We start from the raw sequence: 14,254 nt of genomic DNA on the forward strand, positions 1-14,254 counted from the left end.
AATGGACAAATATGGCACCTTGCATTCAGGCTCCCGAGTGGCACAGTGGTCAAAAGCACTGCATCTCAGTGCTAGGAGCGTCACTACAGACCCTGGTTCGATTCTAGACTGTATCACAACTGGCCGTGATTGGGAGTCCCATAGGGCGGCGTAGTCTGGTTTAGGGTTTGGCTGGGGTAGGCCGTCATTGTAAATAATAATTTGCTTTTAACTGCCTTGCCTAGTTAAATAACGGTTACACACATATACATACACATATGGAAGGTTTTATTCAAAACAAAAAAGGTTGCCTTCAAAAAGTGATTGAATTCAAATTGATTTACCCCTCTATAACTTTATCAATAATCATGATTTATTCATGATTTTCCTTAATCATGGCATTATCAGGATTAACTTAAAAGTATTTAGAAACATCTTATCTACTCCCAGAAATAAAATTACTCCAGTCATTATTTACCATTAATTTCCTATTGGACAAACATATATAAGAAACGCAACCAAAACACACTGCAAATGCATCCAATGAGTGTGAAGAGTCACAAGCTTAATGTAGTCATTGTGTGCTAGGATGTTGGAACAAATACTACACTACTAACTACTTCAATACACTATACATGAATTTTGTCTTCACATGGGTGTACTAGATAGTGTTTTCATCTCTAAATGGTAAAAAATACATGTATAAAAATAGCCTCAAATGAAAGATGACATTCTTTACTGTCGCATCATATGAAACATTTAATCAAAAATGATAATTTTAGCTTCACTGTCCAAATACAGTACATATGGAGGGGAGTGTAGGTATTCGATTTTTCAAATAATGAGTCTAAGATTTCTAATATTAATCTATAATTATATTTCACAGGCACATGTGATGGTGTGCAGAGACTGACCTGTCCTTATGATCTAAAGGACAAGAACCTCCCCAGGGTGTGGTGTAAGGAGACGTCCCCACAGTGCTGTTCAGGCTTCAGCTTCAGCAGGGAGAGCAAGTCTTTGGATGCAGGAAGGCTGAAGGTGACCCAGGGTGTTGACTCCTTCATTGTGGATGTCCTGGGCCTGGCCCAGGGAGAGGGAATGTATTGGTGCGGTGTGCTGAGCAGCAATAAAACCATCATCAAACTGGCTGAGGAGTACTTCTACAGCAGTAAGTGTGATACTTGTTCTTGACTGTGCACAGACAGACATCGCCAGATGATGTCTTGATGTAAGTCAAAGTAACCATGAGTGAAGAAGCGAGAACCCTGAAATGTAGCCTATGGTACCTACACTGATAGGCCTGCTAGCCTAATTGCTATCCAACCTCTTACAAGTCCATCACAAGGTCTTGGATTACATGTGCTCTGCTGTAAATGGTCCTCTCTGATTTTTTTATGTAGACAGTGCCTTCAGAAAGTATTCAGACCCCTTCACTTTTTCCAAATTTTTTCTCTCACCAATCAACACAATATCCCATAATGAAAAACCAGGTTTCTAAATGTTAGCAAATGTATTAAAGTTCGGGCTCTGGCTGGGCCACTCAAGGACATTCAGAGACTTGTCCCGTAGCCACTCCTGAGATGTGTTGGCTGTGTGCTTAGGGTCATTGTCCTATTGGAAGGTGAACCGTCGCCCCAGTCTGAGGTCCTGAGTGCTCTGGAGCAGGTGTTCATCAAGGATCTCTGTACTTTGCTCCGTTCATCTTTCCCTTGATCCTGACTAGTCTCCCAGTACCTACCGCTGAAAAACATCCCCACAGCATCACCGTAGGGATGGTGCCAGGTTTCCTCCAGACGTGACGCTTGGCATTCAGGCCAAAGAGTTCAATCTTTGGTTTCATAAGACCAGAGAATCTTGTTTCTCATGGTCTGCGAGTCCTTTAGGTGTCTTTTGGCAAACTCCAAGCGGGCTGTCATGTGCCTTTTACTGAGGAGTGGTTTCCGTCTGGCCACTCTACCATAAAGGCATGATTGGTGGAGTGCTGCAGATATGGTTGTCCTTCTGGAAGTTTCTCCCATCTCCACAGAGTAACTCTGGAGGTCTGTCAGAGTGACCATCAGGTTCTTGGTCACCTCCCTGACCAAGGCCCTTCTCCCCCGATTGATCAGTTTGGCCAGGCGGCCAGCTCTAGGAAGAGTCTGAGTGGTTCCTGCAGACATTGTTTAGTACCCTTCCCCAGATCTGTGGCTCGACACAATCCTGTCTCGGAGCTCTACGGATAATTCCTTCGACCTCATGTCTTGGTTTTTGCTCGGACATGCACTGTCAACTGTCCAATCAATGTAATTTACCACAGGTGGACTCCAATCAAGTTGAAAACATCTCAAGGATGATCAATGGAAACCTGATGCACCTGAGCTCAATTTCGAGTCTTATAGCAAAGGGTCTGAATACTTTTGTAAATATTTCTGTTTAAAAAATTTGATAAATTAGCAAACATTTCTAAAAACCTGTGTTCGCTTTGATTGATGAGGAAAATGTTTTATTTAATAAATGTTTGGAATAAGTCTAATGTAACAAAATGTGGAAAAAGGTCATGTGGCCTGAATACTTTCCGAATGCACTGTAGAGAACTTTTGACTTAATTTGTATCTCCTCTACTCGCTTCGGCCTCAGGTTCCTACGTTTGGGACATTCTTCGCTGGATTCTGATGCCTCTGCTCCCCATGGCAATCCTCTTTTCTTACTGTTACTTAAAAAGTAAGTCCTTACAACCTCCAAGCATGCAAAGAGCCCAAATGCATCCATAAAGTACTGCTCTTCCACTGACAAATACTAGTCCATAACATTTTAAGTAACTAACTTCAACGCTTTCTCTCCAAACAACAGGAAAAGACCAAAACAAGGTAAAGTATGACATTAAAACATTTCATTCCTTAAACAGAATAGCAATTGCCATGTAGCTACTGTTTTTCAACAGCTATAACATACACCTGGTATTTCTTAATTCAGAAGGAGGAAGTATACATGGACATCACTATGATCTCAGATCTGGGAAAAAATAATCCACATACTGAAGAAGAGATAACTGAGCTGGAATGATGGACATTGCTAAAGGACACACAAAATGCTAAAGGGGCTTTCAATTCTATGCTACAAAACAAGACAGCCATTACAGCTTTTTACAGTTACACAAACTGAAGTACTGTACCTCAAGAAAAGGTATTAGTCTCCCTGGTGGTTACAAGAGCTAAGTGAAAAGAATCTAAACCAATAGTTTGTCGTTGCTTTCCTGATTTTCATAATGGAAAAAATGTAAACGCCATCTATGAAGAAATACGTTTGCATTTATTAGGATGAGCCAAACACAGGTTCACATCCAGTGAAAATATGGAAACATTTCATGGGATGAAAATAAATATCAATATACCTTTTTATACATTATTTTCTTATTGTACACCATAAGCCTCATGCACCAATTGGAAATTTGCTCTTTGCATTATTTTTGCCTCATGAACCACCCATTGAATGACAACAATAGACAGACAATGCCGCAGTATTTTACATTAATGCATAGTTTCATATTTTGAAAGATACATTTTACATTTTAAACCTTCAAATGTAATCTAACGTGACAAGTATATAATACATCTAAAAGTCTGTTGTCTCGTCAGTTAATAAACATACCGTGTAACATCGTCGAAATAAAAGCTTCATGTACCGTGTATCATTCCTGAATACCACCTGCATTTATTTTCTTGTCTAATATGAATTCATGCTGCTTTTAATTCAATTGATGGGTGTCTGTCATCATTACAGAATAGCATGGTATCTTTGCAATGTAAACAGATTGCAATGACTGCTTTCATCTGCAGTGATGCATTTACATAATAATTTTGGCGATGCAACTAGTCAACCTGCTTTAGCACACTAACACATGGGAAATATGTATACATTTGGAGCGGGCAATATAAACCTTATGTTTAAGTCAAACCAGATGACAATCAACCACATCGTAGGTATTAATCAATCCCATTTGTATTTCCTCGTCAGGAAAATATGATCATGACAAATACCATAGATGAGAGTAGTAATAATGAAGCACTATTGTTGTTGACATGTTTCAGTCCAAAAATAGCTGCATTCAATGTTAGTAGGCTGCCATTGAAATATCTCCAAGAACTACAGCTATTGCAAGAAATTGTATTTCAAATGGACATCTGAAGCACAGGTAAAGTTCATGGAACCTCCTGAGACAGACACGCTAACGGTTATGTAAAGTTAACACAAGAACAATAGGAGCCTTGGAATGCAGGAAAAGATTGAGAAGAAAATATATAGTAAGCAGTTCATTATTTAAGTTACCTTATTGTGTAAGCAGTTTATGACTTTAGCAATCATTCATTGCTAAACTGGTAGGAGTCCCGTAACAACATAAATCAAGATTATTATCTAAAAGCAAACATTTACATATATTGTGTAGTGTGCTGCCAAGATTTTGGTACTGGCTTCAGCAACAAAACAAAAAAGACAGTATATGATACATTTCAGAGTGACATAACATTACAGTTCACCAACAGAAGGCACCAGACATCGCACATCTGTCTGAAGCTACTACCTGTCAGTTCTGATGCATTACAGTCTTGACTTACCGTAAGAACACTTGACAAATGGTTGATAAGGATTGCAGACATGTACGTGTGTTGTATGTCACTTCCTTTTAAGGCATCTAATTAAAACACACTGAAATGTGTACTGAGGCGGTAGAAAAGGTGACAAAAGCTACATCCCAAATAGCACTCAATTCCTTATATATTATACATAGGGAATAAGGTGCCAATTTGGGAGGCAGACAAACTGAAAACTACAGTCACTGTAAAATGGTGTTGTGGAGGGGAGTAAATTATCAAATGGAGCGAGATAGTACTTTGTCAAAAATAGAAAAAGTCAATTAAAACAGCACAACTTTCAACAACCATTACATCACCGAGTCGGAGAAACAAAACCAGTGGATCAAAGTAAGAGGACAATCTTCAATATGTGAAATATGACCATCAAGCATGTATATGCTCCACTATGTAATATCAACACTGTCAAGCAACCATCACTTTACAGGAATATCCTCTCAAGCAATTCTTACACCAAATAGAGGACATTCAGACAATAAACGTTAGCCCTGCCAAGCCCATTTGGAGTGGTTCACTTCAGGAGAGCATCATTTAAAAAGTTAAAATAAAATAGTAAGCAAATATACATTTTAAGTTAAACGTCTGAAAATTAAAAAAAGTCAAATCTATCCTTAGTGGCTCTACTAATTATCATATAGTTTGTATCACACCACAGTGAGTGTCAGTCATCTCCTCTAGGTTGAAGGTAACAAGATTGTATCTTCAACCTAGTTTCTCATCTCATCTCATTCAAAGATAATGTGTGACATCATCAGTAGTGCTCATGGGAAATAATATTCATGCATCATACAGCCCCAGCAGAGTCTAGATTTTTGCCTGGGAATGGGTGACCATGAACCATGGGTATGGCTTGCGAATGCTGTTTGTGCACAAATTAATCTGGTTCTAGGAACCAAACAAGTTTCAAATGACAACTTGGGTTCCTTTGGTTCTTTGGGTTCCTTTGGTTCTTTAGAGTCAAGTTCCAAAAAAAAAGATAACTTGGGATCTAGAGTTCTTCATAGTCTCCGCCCTCTCTATTTGCTGACCCCTCCCCTCCAGCCAAGAAATCCTCCAAGTCATCCATTTTCTTGGTCCGAGATTTCTTCTTTTTCCTCTCTTTGTCATCTTCTGTTCCGGTCTCATCTTTATCTTTTTTCTTGTCCTTTTTATGCTTCTTCTTGCTGCTCTTCTCATCCTCCTAAGAAAAAAGGTTTTTAAAATGTATGTCTACTATGCTGTATAAACATGATCGCCACATAAAAAGACATCCACTCCCTTACCTCTTTGCTTTTCTTCTTCTTTTTCTTATTTTCTTTTGCGGAGTATTTGCTTTCCTTCTCTGAAAAGCAATTAATAGAATTTGAGAAATTAATGAATACAATGTAATTTTGTTTTATAATGTGATATGCTTTGGTACAGTATATTGTACCTGTCTCTTATACACATCTAGATGTGTATAAGAGACAGGTAGTGTATATAAGGAATACCTAGGATAGGATAAAGTAATCCTTCTGACCCCCCCCCCCCTTAAAAGATATAGATGCACTATTGTAAAGTGGCTGTTCCACTGGATGTCATAAGGTGAATGCACCAATTTGTAAGTCGCTTTGGATAAGAGCGTCTGCTAAATGACTTAAATGTAAATGTACAGTTCTCTGTCATGTGCTAGGATACTATTCTATGGTACTTGGTTGTACTCACTAGAGTACTCACTGCCAAACGGAAGAAAACTGGTTTAAACAGAGAAGGACTATCTAAACTCTTGTGCAAAAATAAACAATTGTTTTCATTTTACGTTGCTAAACTTTGAAATACAGTATGCACTAATGAATACGACCCTGTTCTCTATAGATTTGTGGTAGTGGACTTGCCTTCTAGGTCCTCACTGCTGTCCTTGGCTTTGGGGGCTTCTTCCTCCATAAAGCCCAAGCCAAACAGGTCTGTCTCATTCTTGCTCTGAAAGGAGGGCTTCAGGACCGGTGTGGGCTTCAGAGGCTCTGGGATCAGTGTGGCTGGAGGGATGTCATCATCTGACAGCTCCAGATCAGACAGTACTTCATCCCTGACTGGGAAAACCTCCTGTGTACGAATGCAGAGGGAAATAATGAAGTCCGAACTATTACAAATACTAATATACATTGTAACCATGCATCCAAACCAAAAAGGCCCATCAAATAATTTATCGAAAATGTATTGGATATTTCACAAATGCAGCACTACATATTTAACGAGGAAAGCCATTTCAATAGGCTGACTACTCAATCTAACAATGATGACATCTTTGTCATCGCCTCTTCAACCTCAGGAGGCTGAAGAAATTCGGCTTGTCACCAAAAGCACTCACAAACTTCTACAGATGCACAATCGAGAGCAATCCTTCGGTATGTATCACCGCGCTGGTACGGCAACTGCTCCGCCCACAACCGTAAGGCTCTCAGAGGGTAGTGAGGTCTGCAGAACGCACCACCGGGGGCAAACTACCTGCCTCCAGACACCACGACACCACCCGATGTCACAGGAAGGCCATAAAGATCATCAAGGACAACAACCACCCAAGCCACTGCCGTTTACCCCGCTATCATCCAGAAGGCGAGGTCAGTACAGGTGCATCAAAGCAGGGACCGAGAACTGAAAAACAGCTTCTATCTCAAGGCATCAGACTGTTAAACAGTCACCACTAACATTTAGCGGCCGCTGCCAACATACTGACTCAACTCCAGCCACTTTAAAAATGGGAATTGATGGAAATTATGTAAAAATGTACCACTAGCACTTTAAACAATGCCACTTAATATAATGTTTACATACCCTACATTACCATCTCATATGTATATACTGTACTCTATATTCATCTATGCATCTTGCCATCTTTATGTAATATGTACCACTAGCCACTTTAAACTATGCCACTTTATGTTTACATACCACATGTACTGTACTCACTATGTATATAGCTACTCATATCATCTACTGCATCTTGCCATGCCGTTCTGTACAACCACTCTTCATATACTTTTATGTACATATTTATCCCTTTACACTTGTGTGTGTGTATAAGGTAGTAGTTGTGGAATTGTTAGGTTAGATTACTTGTTGGTTATTACTGCATTGTCGGAACTAGAAGCACAAGCATTTGCTAAACCTCGCATTAACATCTGCTAACCATGTGTATGTGACTAATAAAATTTGATTTGATTTGATTTGATGACTTGTAACCTACAACCTAAATAACATCCTTTGACCTAGCTACCTTAGTTATCTTTTGGATGACTGCTCCTCCTCAGACTCAAAGTCAAGATCATCCATACAAAGGAGAGCATCTGCCTCAGCAACAGTGGCCCTGGGTCAGAGTCCGATCCACCCAGGGGTTCCTCCCTTTGTCCTCTGTGGTGCCTGGCTGCTCCAGGGCTACTGCAGGTGCAGAGGTTAGGGTGAGGGTGATGGGCTCAGCCACCTGGGGGACGTGTTCTCCAAGAGTTGCCAGCAGGTGCCAAAGGCTCCGCGAGCGTGGGGCTCCATGGCACGGGGCATTATGGACTCAGTGCCCGGTCTAAAACAGAGTACAAAACATCACTTAAAACCAGAAATGTTTTACTCTGATGACAAGGAGTCATCTAATAACGTATACAATAGAAATTAGTTTCTAAAACAGATGACAAAAAAAAACAATGAAAATAGATAAGAGCTTATATAATTCTAAATATAACAAAAGTTAACTTAAATTGAAATGGTTTACACTTGATAAGACTATAGTACATTAACGGATATGCTGGATATAAGAGGCTTACTTTTTCAGCTCTGAATCACTGTCAAGGTCGAGGTGGTCATCCGAGTGACAGCATGTACTGGTGGTGATATTGGTGGGGGCTGTGCTTCCACCTCCTCCTCATCACTAGACATAGTGAAGTCTTTACTGGTGAGAAGGCCCAGGGTGTTGGGCAGGGCAGCGGGAGCTCCTTGTCATCTGGGTCAGCTCATCCTGATAACCTGCCACCATGGGGTTCCCTCTGTCCTCTCTCATCACTGTAATAGATGATGATAATAATAATAAATACAGTATATATATACAGTGGGAGAAACAGTATGGATAACCGCCGGATTTTGCAGGTTTTCCTACTTACAAAGCATGTAGAGGTCTGTCATTTTTATCATAGGTACACTTCAACTGTGAGAGACGGAAATCAAAAATCCAGAAATACACATTGTATGATTTTTAAGTAATTAATTTGAATTTTATTGCATGACATAAGTATTTGATACATCAGAAAAGCAGAACTTAATATTTGGTACAGAAACCTTTGTTTGCAATTACAGAGATCATACGTTTCCTGTAGTTCTTGACCAGGTTCTCTCCAAAGATTTTCTATTGGGTTCAGGTCTGGAGACTGGCTAGGCCACTCCAGGACCTTGAGATGCTTCTTACGGAGCCACTCCTTAGTTGCCCTGGCTGTGTGTTTCGGGTCGTTGTCATGCTGGAAGACCCAGCCACGACCCATCTTCAATGGAAGGAGGTTGTTGGCCAAGATCTCGCGATACATGGCCCCATCCATCCTCCCCTCAATACGGTGCAGTCATCCTGTCCCCTTTGCAGAAAAGCATCCCCAAAGAATGATGTTTCCACCTCCATGCTTCATGGTTGGGATGGTGTTCTTGGGGTTGTACTCATCCTTCTTCTTCCTCCAAACACGGCGAGTGGAGTTTAGACCAGAAAGCTCTATTTTTGTCTCATCAGACCACATGACCTTCTCCCATTCCTCCTTTGAATCATCCAGATGGTCATTGGCAAACTTCCGACAGGCCTGGACATGCGCTGGCTTGAGCAGGGGGACCTTGCGTGCGCTGCAGAATTTTAATACATGACGGCGTAGTGTGTTACTAATGGTTTTCTTTGAGAATGTGGTCCCAGCTCTCTTCAGGTCATTGACCAGGTCCTGCCGTGTAGTTCTGGGCTGATCCCTCACCTTCCTCATGATCATTGATGCCCCACGAGGTGAGATCTTGCATGGAGCCCCAGACCGAGAGTGATTGACCGTCATCTTGAACTTCTTCCATTTTCTAATAATTGTGCCAACAGTTGTTGCCTTCTCACCAAGCTGCTTGCCTATTGTCCTGTAGCCCATCCCAGCCTTGTGCAGGTCTACAAGTTTATCCCTGATGTCCTTACACAGCTCTCTGGTCTTGGCCATTGTGGAGAGGTTGGAGTCTGTTTGATTGAGTGTGTGGACAGGTGTCTTTTATACAGGTAACGAGTTCAAACAGGTGCAGTTAATACAGGTAAGGAGTGGAGAACAGGAGGGCTTCTTAAAGAAAAACGAACAGGTCTGTGAGAGCCGGAATTCTTACTGGTTGGTAGGTGATCAAATACTTATGTCATGCAATAAAATGCAAATTAATTACTTAAAAATCATACAATGTGATTTTATGAATTTTTGTTTTAGATTCCGTCTCTCACAGTTGAAGTGTAGAAGCTCCAGATAGTACTGTGTACTGTAAACATAGAGCATGTTTTCCAGCAGGGAAGGAAATAAACCGTGGCAACACAGACCACGTTCTAAATGTCACCCTATTATATAGCGCACAAATCAGTTTTTTCCAGGGATAAGAACCCCTACTCTACTACTACTTACCTGTCACTGTCCAGTGCAGGTTGGGGAACCTTAACTTTAGAGGGCAGGCTGTCCTCCAGGAAGCTTTTATCCAGACCCTCGTCTGGCACAAAGTCATCCACACTCTGAACGTTAGCAGGACACACGGGGGCAGGCTCCGGCTCTGAATACAGACAGCAGTGATCAGAAGAGCCTTTGATGTGTTCCAAATGGAAACCTATTTTCACAGTGCACTACTGTGTGTTTTGACCCTATTCAAAAGTATTGCACTATATAGGGAATAGGGTGCCAATTGGGACTCATCCTTTGTTATTATTCACCAGCATAGACTTACTTACACTGACATTGTACAGTATCAGGCCTTACTCATCTCATGATGATGGTTTACATGAAAACAACCCAGCATCATGTAAGTGTGACTGTCTGGATGTGGAGAGCAAATAGGCAAACTAAACCCTTCCTTCTTAACTCTATTGAGTTAAAAGACTAATGATTTACTTCCCTCAATATAAAGTGTTGTTCCAATGCCAGGCAGGGCAGTGATCCTTACAAGCACTTCAAAGAAATCCAATTATTCAAGAAGATATCCTGTGACTACTTTCTGGTCTAATACACTCATGTGTATAACATGCATAGTCTAGTCATTTTCCGGGCATTTAGGATAAAATATTGGACAAAACACATCGACGACAAAACGATTAAAATCAGTGGGTGGCCGTCCTATCGCCGCTGACCGGAACATTGGTCACCATTTTGTGTTAATATCCCGACGATTCTACATGTTGAACTGCCACACCATACAGGTGATCGCCAGCACTCCGCGGCCACTCGCTGCTTTAAGCCGTTCGTCTTTGCGGTGTTTATTTGCTTTAACGGAGTAGCGGAACACTGAACCACCAACCAGACTCACCTGGCATAGTGGCAGTCACCTCTGGGGCGGGGGCGGAGCCAAAGAGGCGTGAGATCAGGCCACGTTTCTGAGGAGGCGGGGCCTGGGCAGGGCCCGATGCTGGGGGAAGCGGTGACGGTCCAGGATGCTCAGGACTCGGAGCCTGCGTCAGAGTGGGGGATTGAAGCTCAGCTGTGGGGGAAACCATCCCAGCTGCCAGGGCAGGAGGCGGAGGAGAGGGCGAGGTGGCCTGGAGGCCGGGGACCTGGGCAGGGATGGTTGGCTGATGAGGAGTGCCAGGGCTAGAGCTGCCAGTGGAGGCCCCGCTTGGAGGAACGGTAGGGGACTGGGAGCCCAAGGAGGGGCTCCGGCCATTGGCTGGACCAGGAGAACCATAGCCTTTACTGCGGGTCTCTATGTTCTCCAAGAAACTGCAAAACAATGGGTGCTGTGCTGTTAATACTGGCAAATCGGTGCTGCATGAAGAAAGCAAGAAACATCTAAAAAACGTGGCTACAAGTGTTAAGGATCAAAACAAACTGATACACAGAGTGTAAATATCGCTGAACATGCCAAACAAACTGATACACAGAGGGAAAATATCGCTGAACATGCCAAACAAAGTGATACAGAGAGGGAAAATATCACATTACATTTCATAGTTTTGATCCTCGGTCTCCTGCTGCACGGTGAGCTCCTCCAGAGTGGCGTCCATGTCTAACTGGTTGGTCTCGAGCTGCCGTAACAGAGTCTCCCTCTGTAGAGATCAACAGGATGGTGGCTGGGAATGACTGACCATGAACCAGAGCACTAACACTCCTTTCAAAAGAAAAGAGAAACCCTTTCACAGGGTGTGCCCGTGGTATTTCTGATCAGACTTTCCCGACCTTCACGAAATTCATTGGGGAGGCAGGTAGCCTAGTGGTTAGAGCGTCGGACTAGTAACCGAAAGGTTGCTAGATCGAAACCCCAAGTTGACAAGGTAAAAATCTGTCGTTCTGCCCCTGAACTAGGCAGTTAACCCAAGGTTCCTAGGCCGTCATTGTAAATAAGAATTTGTTCTTAACTGACTTGCCTAGTTAAATAAAGGTTGTATTAAAAAAAACAAGACGGTTATGACAATAGCAAAGCTATACATTTCACAATACAATGTAGTCTAAGCTAGAACTAACCTGAAGTTGCAGGAAAGGAATGTTGAAAAATCGGTGTAAATATTTCAAACCAAATCCATTCTTCATAGAGGCTTCAGCGTAGTGAATATAAGAGGAACCCATGGGTCTGCAAGAACCATAGAAACCATCAGTCAAGTATATGGACACATTAACCATTGCAAAATTCATGTAGCTTTACCCCAATTCCGAAGTGTGCTTATTCCCTCCTGATTCCAGGAATAATCCAACAGGGATTTCAGGAAAATCCGGACATTTTGGTAGCGATATCACAACTTTGTAACCCTAATAAGACTAAAACAGAGAGTTAAATTCACTACCTATTCAGATTAGCGATAACCTGGCGGATGTCATCAGGTAGAATGACACGGTGGTCACCCATGTCCCTGTGGTTGCCTAGGACACACACTGGAACATGAGTGGGTACTTTGGGCAGCTCTCTCAGGATGTAGTTGAATGTCCTGCAATGACATAAAAAAAAAGAATGGAACAATTTATAGCTACTATTGTTTCTCCATAAGTGAGGAATTACAAATATGTGTGTCTCCCCATACTTGGCCCAGTTCAAAGTGAGTATAATGGTAATCTTTTTCACATTGTTCTGCTTTTGAAGCTAAGCAGTTAGAAGCCAGCCAACCACTGTGGGCTAAGTGGTTAATTAATAGCCACACACAGGCTTACGGAAATCTAATCCCACCCATGCACATTGTTTAATTAAAGCTCATTGATTTATTAATTGAACCATGGTTACGTTCCAAATGTCACCTTATTGCCTATGTAGTGCACCACTTTTGACCAGAGCCTTATGGGCCCTGGTCATAAGTAGTTCACTTTGTAGGGATTAAGGTGCCATTTGGGATGTACTCCATGTTTATATGGACAATACTTTTGCTGTTGTTGCTATAAAGTTGATTGTTTTTCAACATAAAACAAAGAATAACAGTACAAACAAAACACCAAAACTGTTCTTGAATGTCTGCCATTTTCAAAATGATATGTAGTGGAAACCTTACAGAACAGAGCGGTATACTACAAAGCAAGCTAGATCTACTTGGGGATTTTCTAAAGCTAACCAGCTTCAGTTAGCTTCCCATTCCAGCTCAGGCTTCATCCTACTATGACGGTGGATATTGCTCGTCTGCCTGCCGCTAACTGTAGCAGGCTTGTAACTGCGTGTGCATGTCGCACATGGCTATTTGAACACCGAACTCTTCACTGAGACCATGGATTGACCATACGTCAATCCAAAACCAAAAATCAAAATGAAAGAAAAATGATCTTGCAAATTCAGCAGGCTATGATGTGGAATGGGCTTTAAGCAGTACCGTCTTTATTTTATAATGTATCATTAATACCGTCTTTGGTGTGCTTATCAATGCACGACCACATTTCCCCCACTTCTATCACTCCTGTGGAACAGCTTGTTGCGTTGTGGCCATAGACATATAATCCATTGTAGGGTTTTGGAACCTCTAAAACTGGCAATTTTACTGTTAAAAACTTCTTATGGCTAAAGGGCAGTATTGAGTAGTTTGGATGAAAAGTGCACAGAGGTGCCCATATTAAACTGCCTGCTCCTCAGTCCCAGCTGCTAATATATGCATATTATTATTCATATTGGATAGAAAACACTCTGAAGTTTATAAAACTGTTTGAATGATGTCTGTGAGTATAACAGAACTCATATGGCAGGCAAAAACCGGAGAAAAAATCCAAACAGGAAGTGGGAATTATGAGGCTGGTCGATTTTCAACCAAGATCCTATTGAAATCACAGCGAGATATGGATGAGTTTGCAATTCCTACGGCCTCCACTAGATGTCAACAGTCTGTAGAACTTTGTCTGATGCCTCTACTGTGAAGGGGGCCGAATGAGAGGGGAATTAGTCAGGTCTGCCATGACCTGACCATGCTCTAACCATGCGCGTTCACATAAGAGGGAGCTCTGTTCCATCGCTCATCTGAAGTCAATGTAATTCGCCGGTTGGAACGTTATTCAAGA

At 41.7% G+C, this 14,254-nt stretch overlaps 2 protein-coding genes across 6 annotated transcripts in view; one reads left to right on the plus strand and one right to left on the minus strand.

The window, feature by feature from the left end:
• LOC139028817 (uncharacterized) overlaps positions 1-3,644 on the plus strand; it is a 17,027-nt gene extending 13,383 nt beyond the window's left edge. For 3 of the 5 annotated variants that reach the window (XM_070447096.1, XM_070447097.1, XM_070447095.1), the window contains 4 exons: positions 913-1,147; positions 2,596-2,679; positions 2,809-2,825; positions 2,932-3,644. In XM_070447096.1, the coding sequence (XP_070303197.1) occupies positions 913-1,147; positions 2,596-2,679; positions 2,809-2,825; positions 2,932-3,021 (426 nt within the window). In that variant the 3' untranslated portion in view covers positions 3,022-3,644. Of the gene's footprint in view, positions 1-865; positions 1,148-2,595; positions 2,680-2,808; positions 2,826-2,931 lie in introns of all 5 variants that reach the window. The other 2 variants (XM_070447094.1, XM_070447093.1) reach the window with 1 other exon arrangement.
• The window catches only part of LOC111973910 (rab-like protein 6), a 27,648-nt gene continuing 16,225 nt past the window's right edge, over positions 2,832-14,254 (minus strand). Inside the window, 17 exon segments of the mRNA XM_070447098.1 lie at positions 2,832-5,787; positions 5,870-5,928; positions 6,461-6,668; positions 7,840-7,862; positions 7,865-7,897; positions 7,900-7,947; positions 7,950-8,057; positions 8,093-8,139; positions 8,378-8,421; positions 8,424-8,530; positions 8,533-8,562; positions 8,565-8,605; positions 10,196-10,358; positions 11,106-11,515; positions 11,738-11,841; positions 12,257-12,362; positions 12,574-12,714. Coding sequence (XP_070303199.1) covers positions 5,596-5,787; positions 5,870-5,928; positions 6,461-6,668; positions 7,840-7,862; positions 7,865-7,897; positions 7,900-7,947; positions 7,950-8,057; positions 8,093-8,139; positions 8,378-8,421; positions 8,424-8,530; positions 8,533-8,562; positions 8,565-8,605; positions 10,196-10,358; positions 11,106-11,515; positions 11,738-11,841; positions 12,257-12,362; positions 12,574-12,714 — 1,864 coding nt within the window. The 3' untranslated portion in view covers positions 2,832-5,595.

Source organism: Salvelinus sp. IW2-2015, linkage group LG15 (genome assembly GCF_002910315.2).
Source record: "Salvelinus sp. IW2-2015 linkage group LG15, ASM291031v2, whole genome shotgun sequence".
Classification (NCBI taxonomy): domain Eukaryota; kingdom Metazoa; phylum Chordata; class Actinopteri; order Salmoniformes; family Salmonidae; genus Salvelinus; species Salvelinus sp. IW2-2015.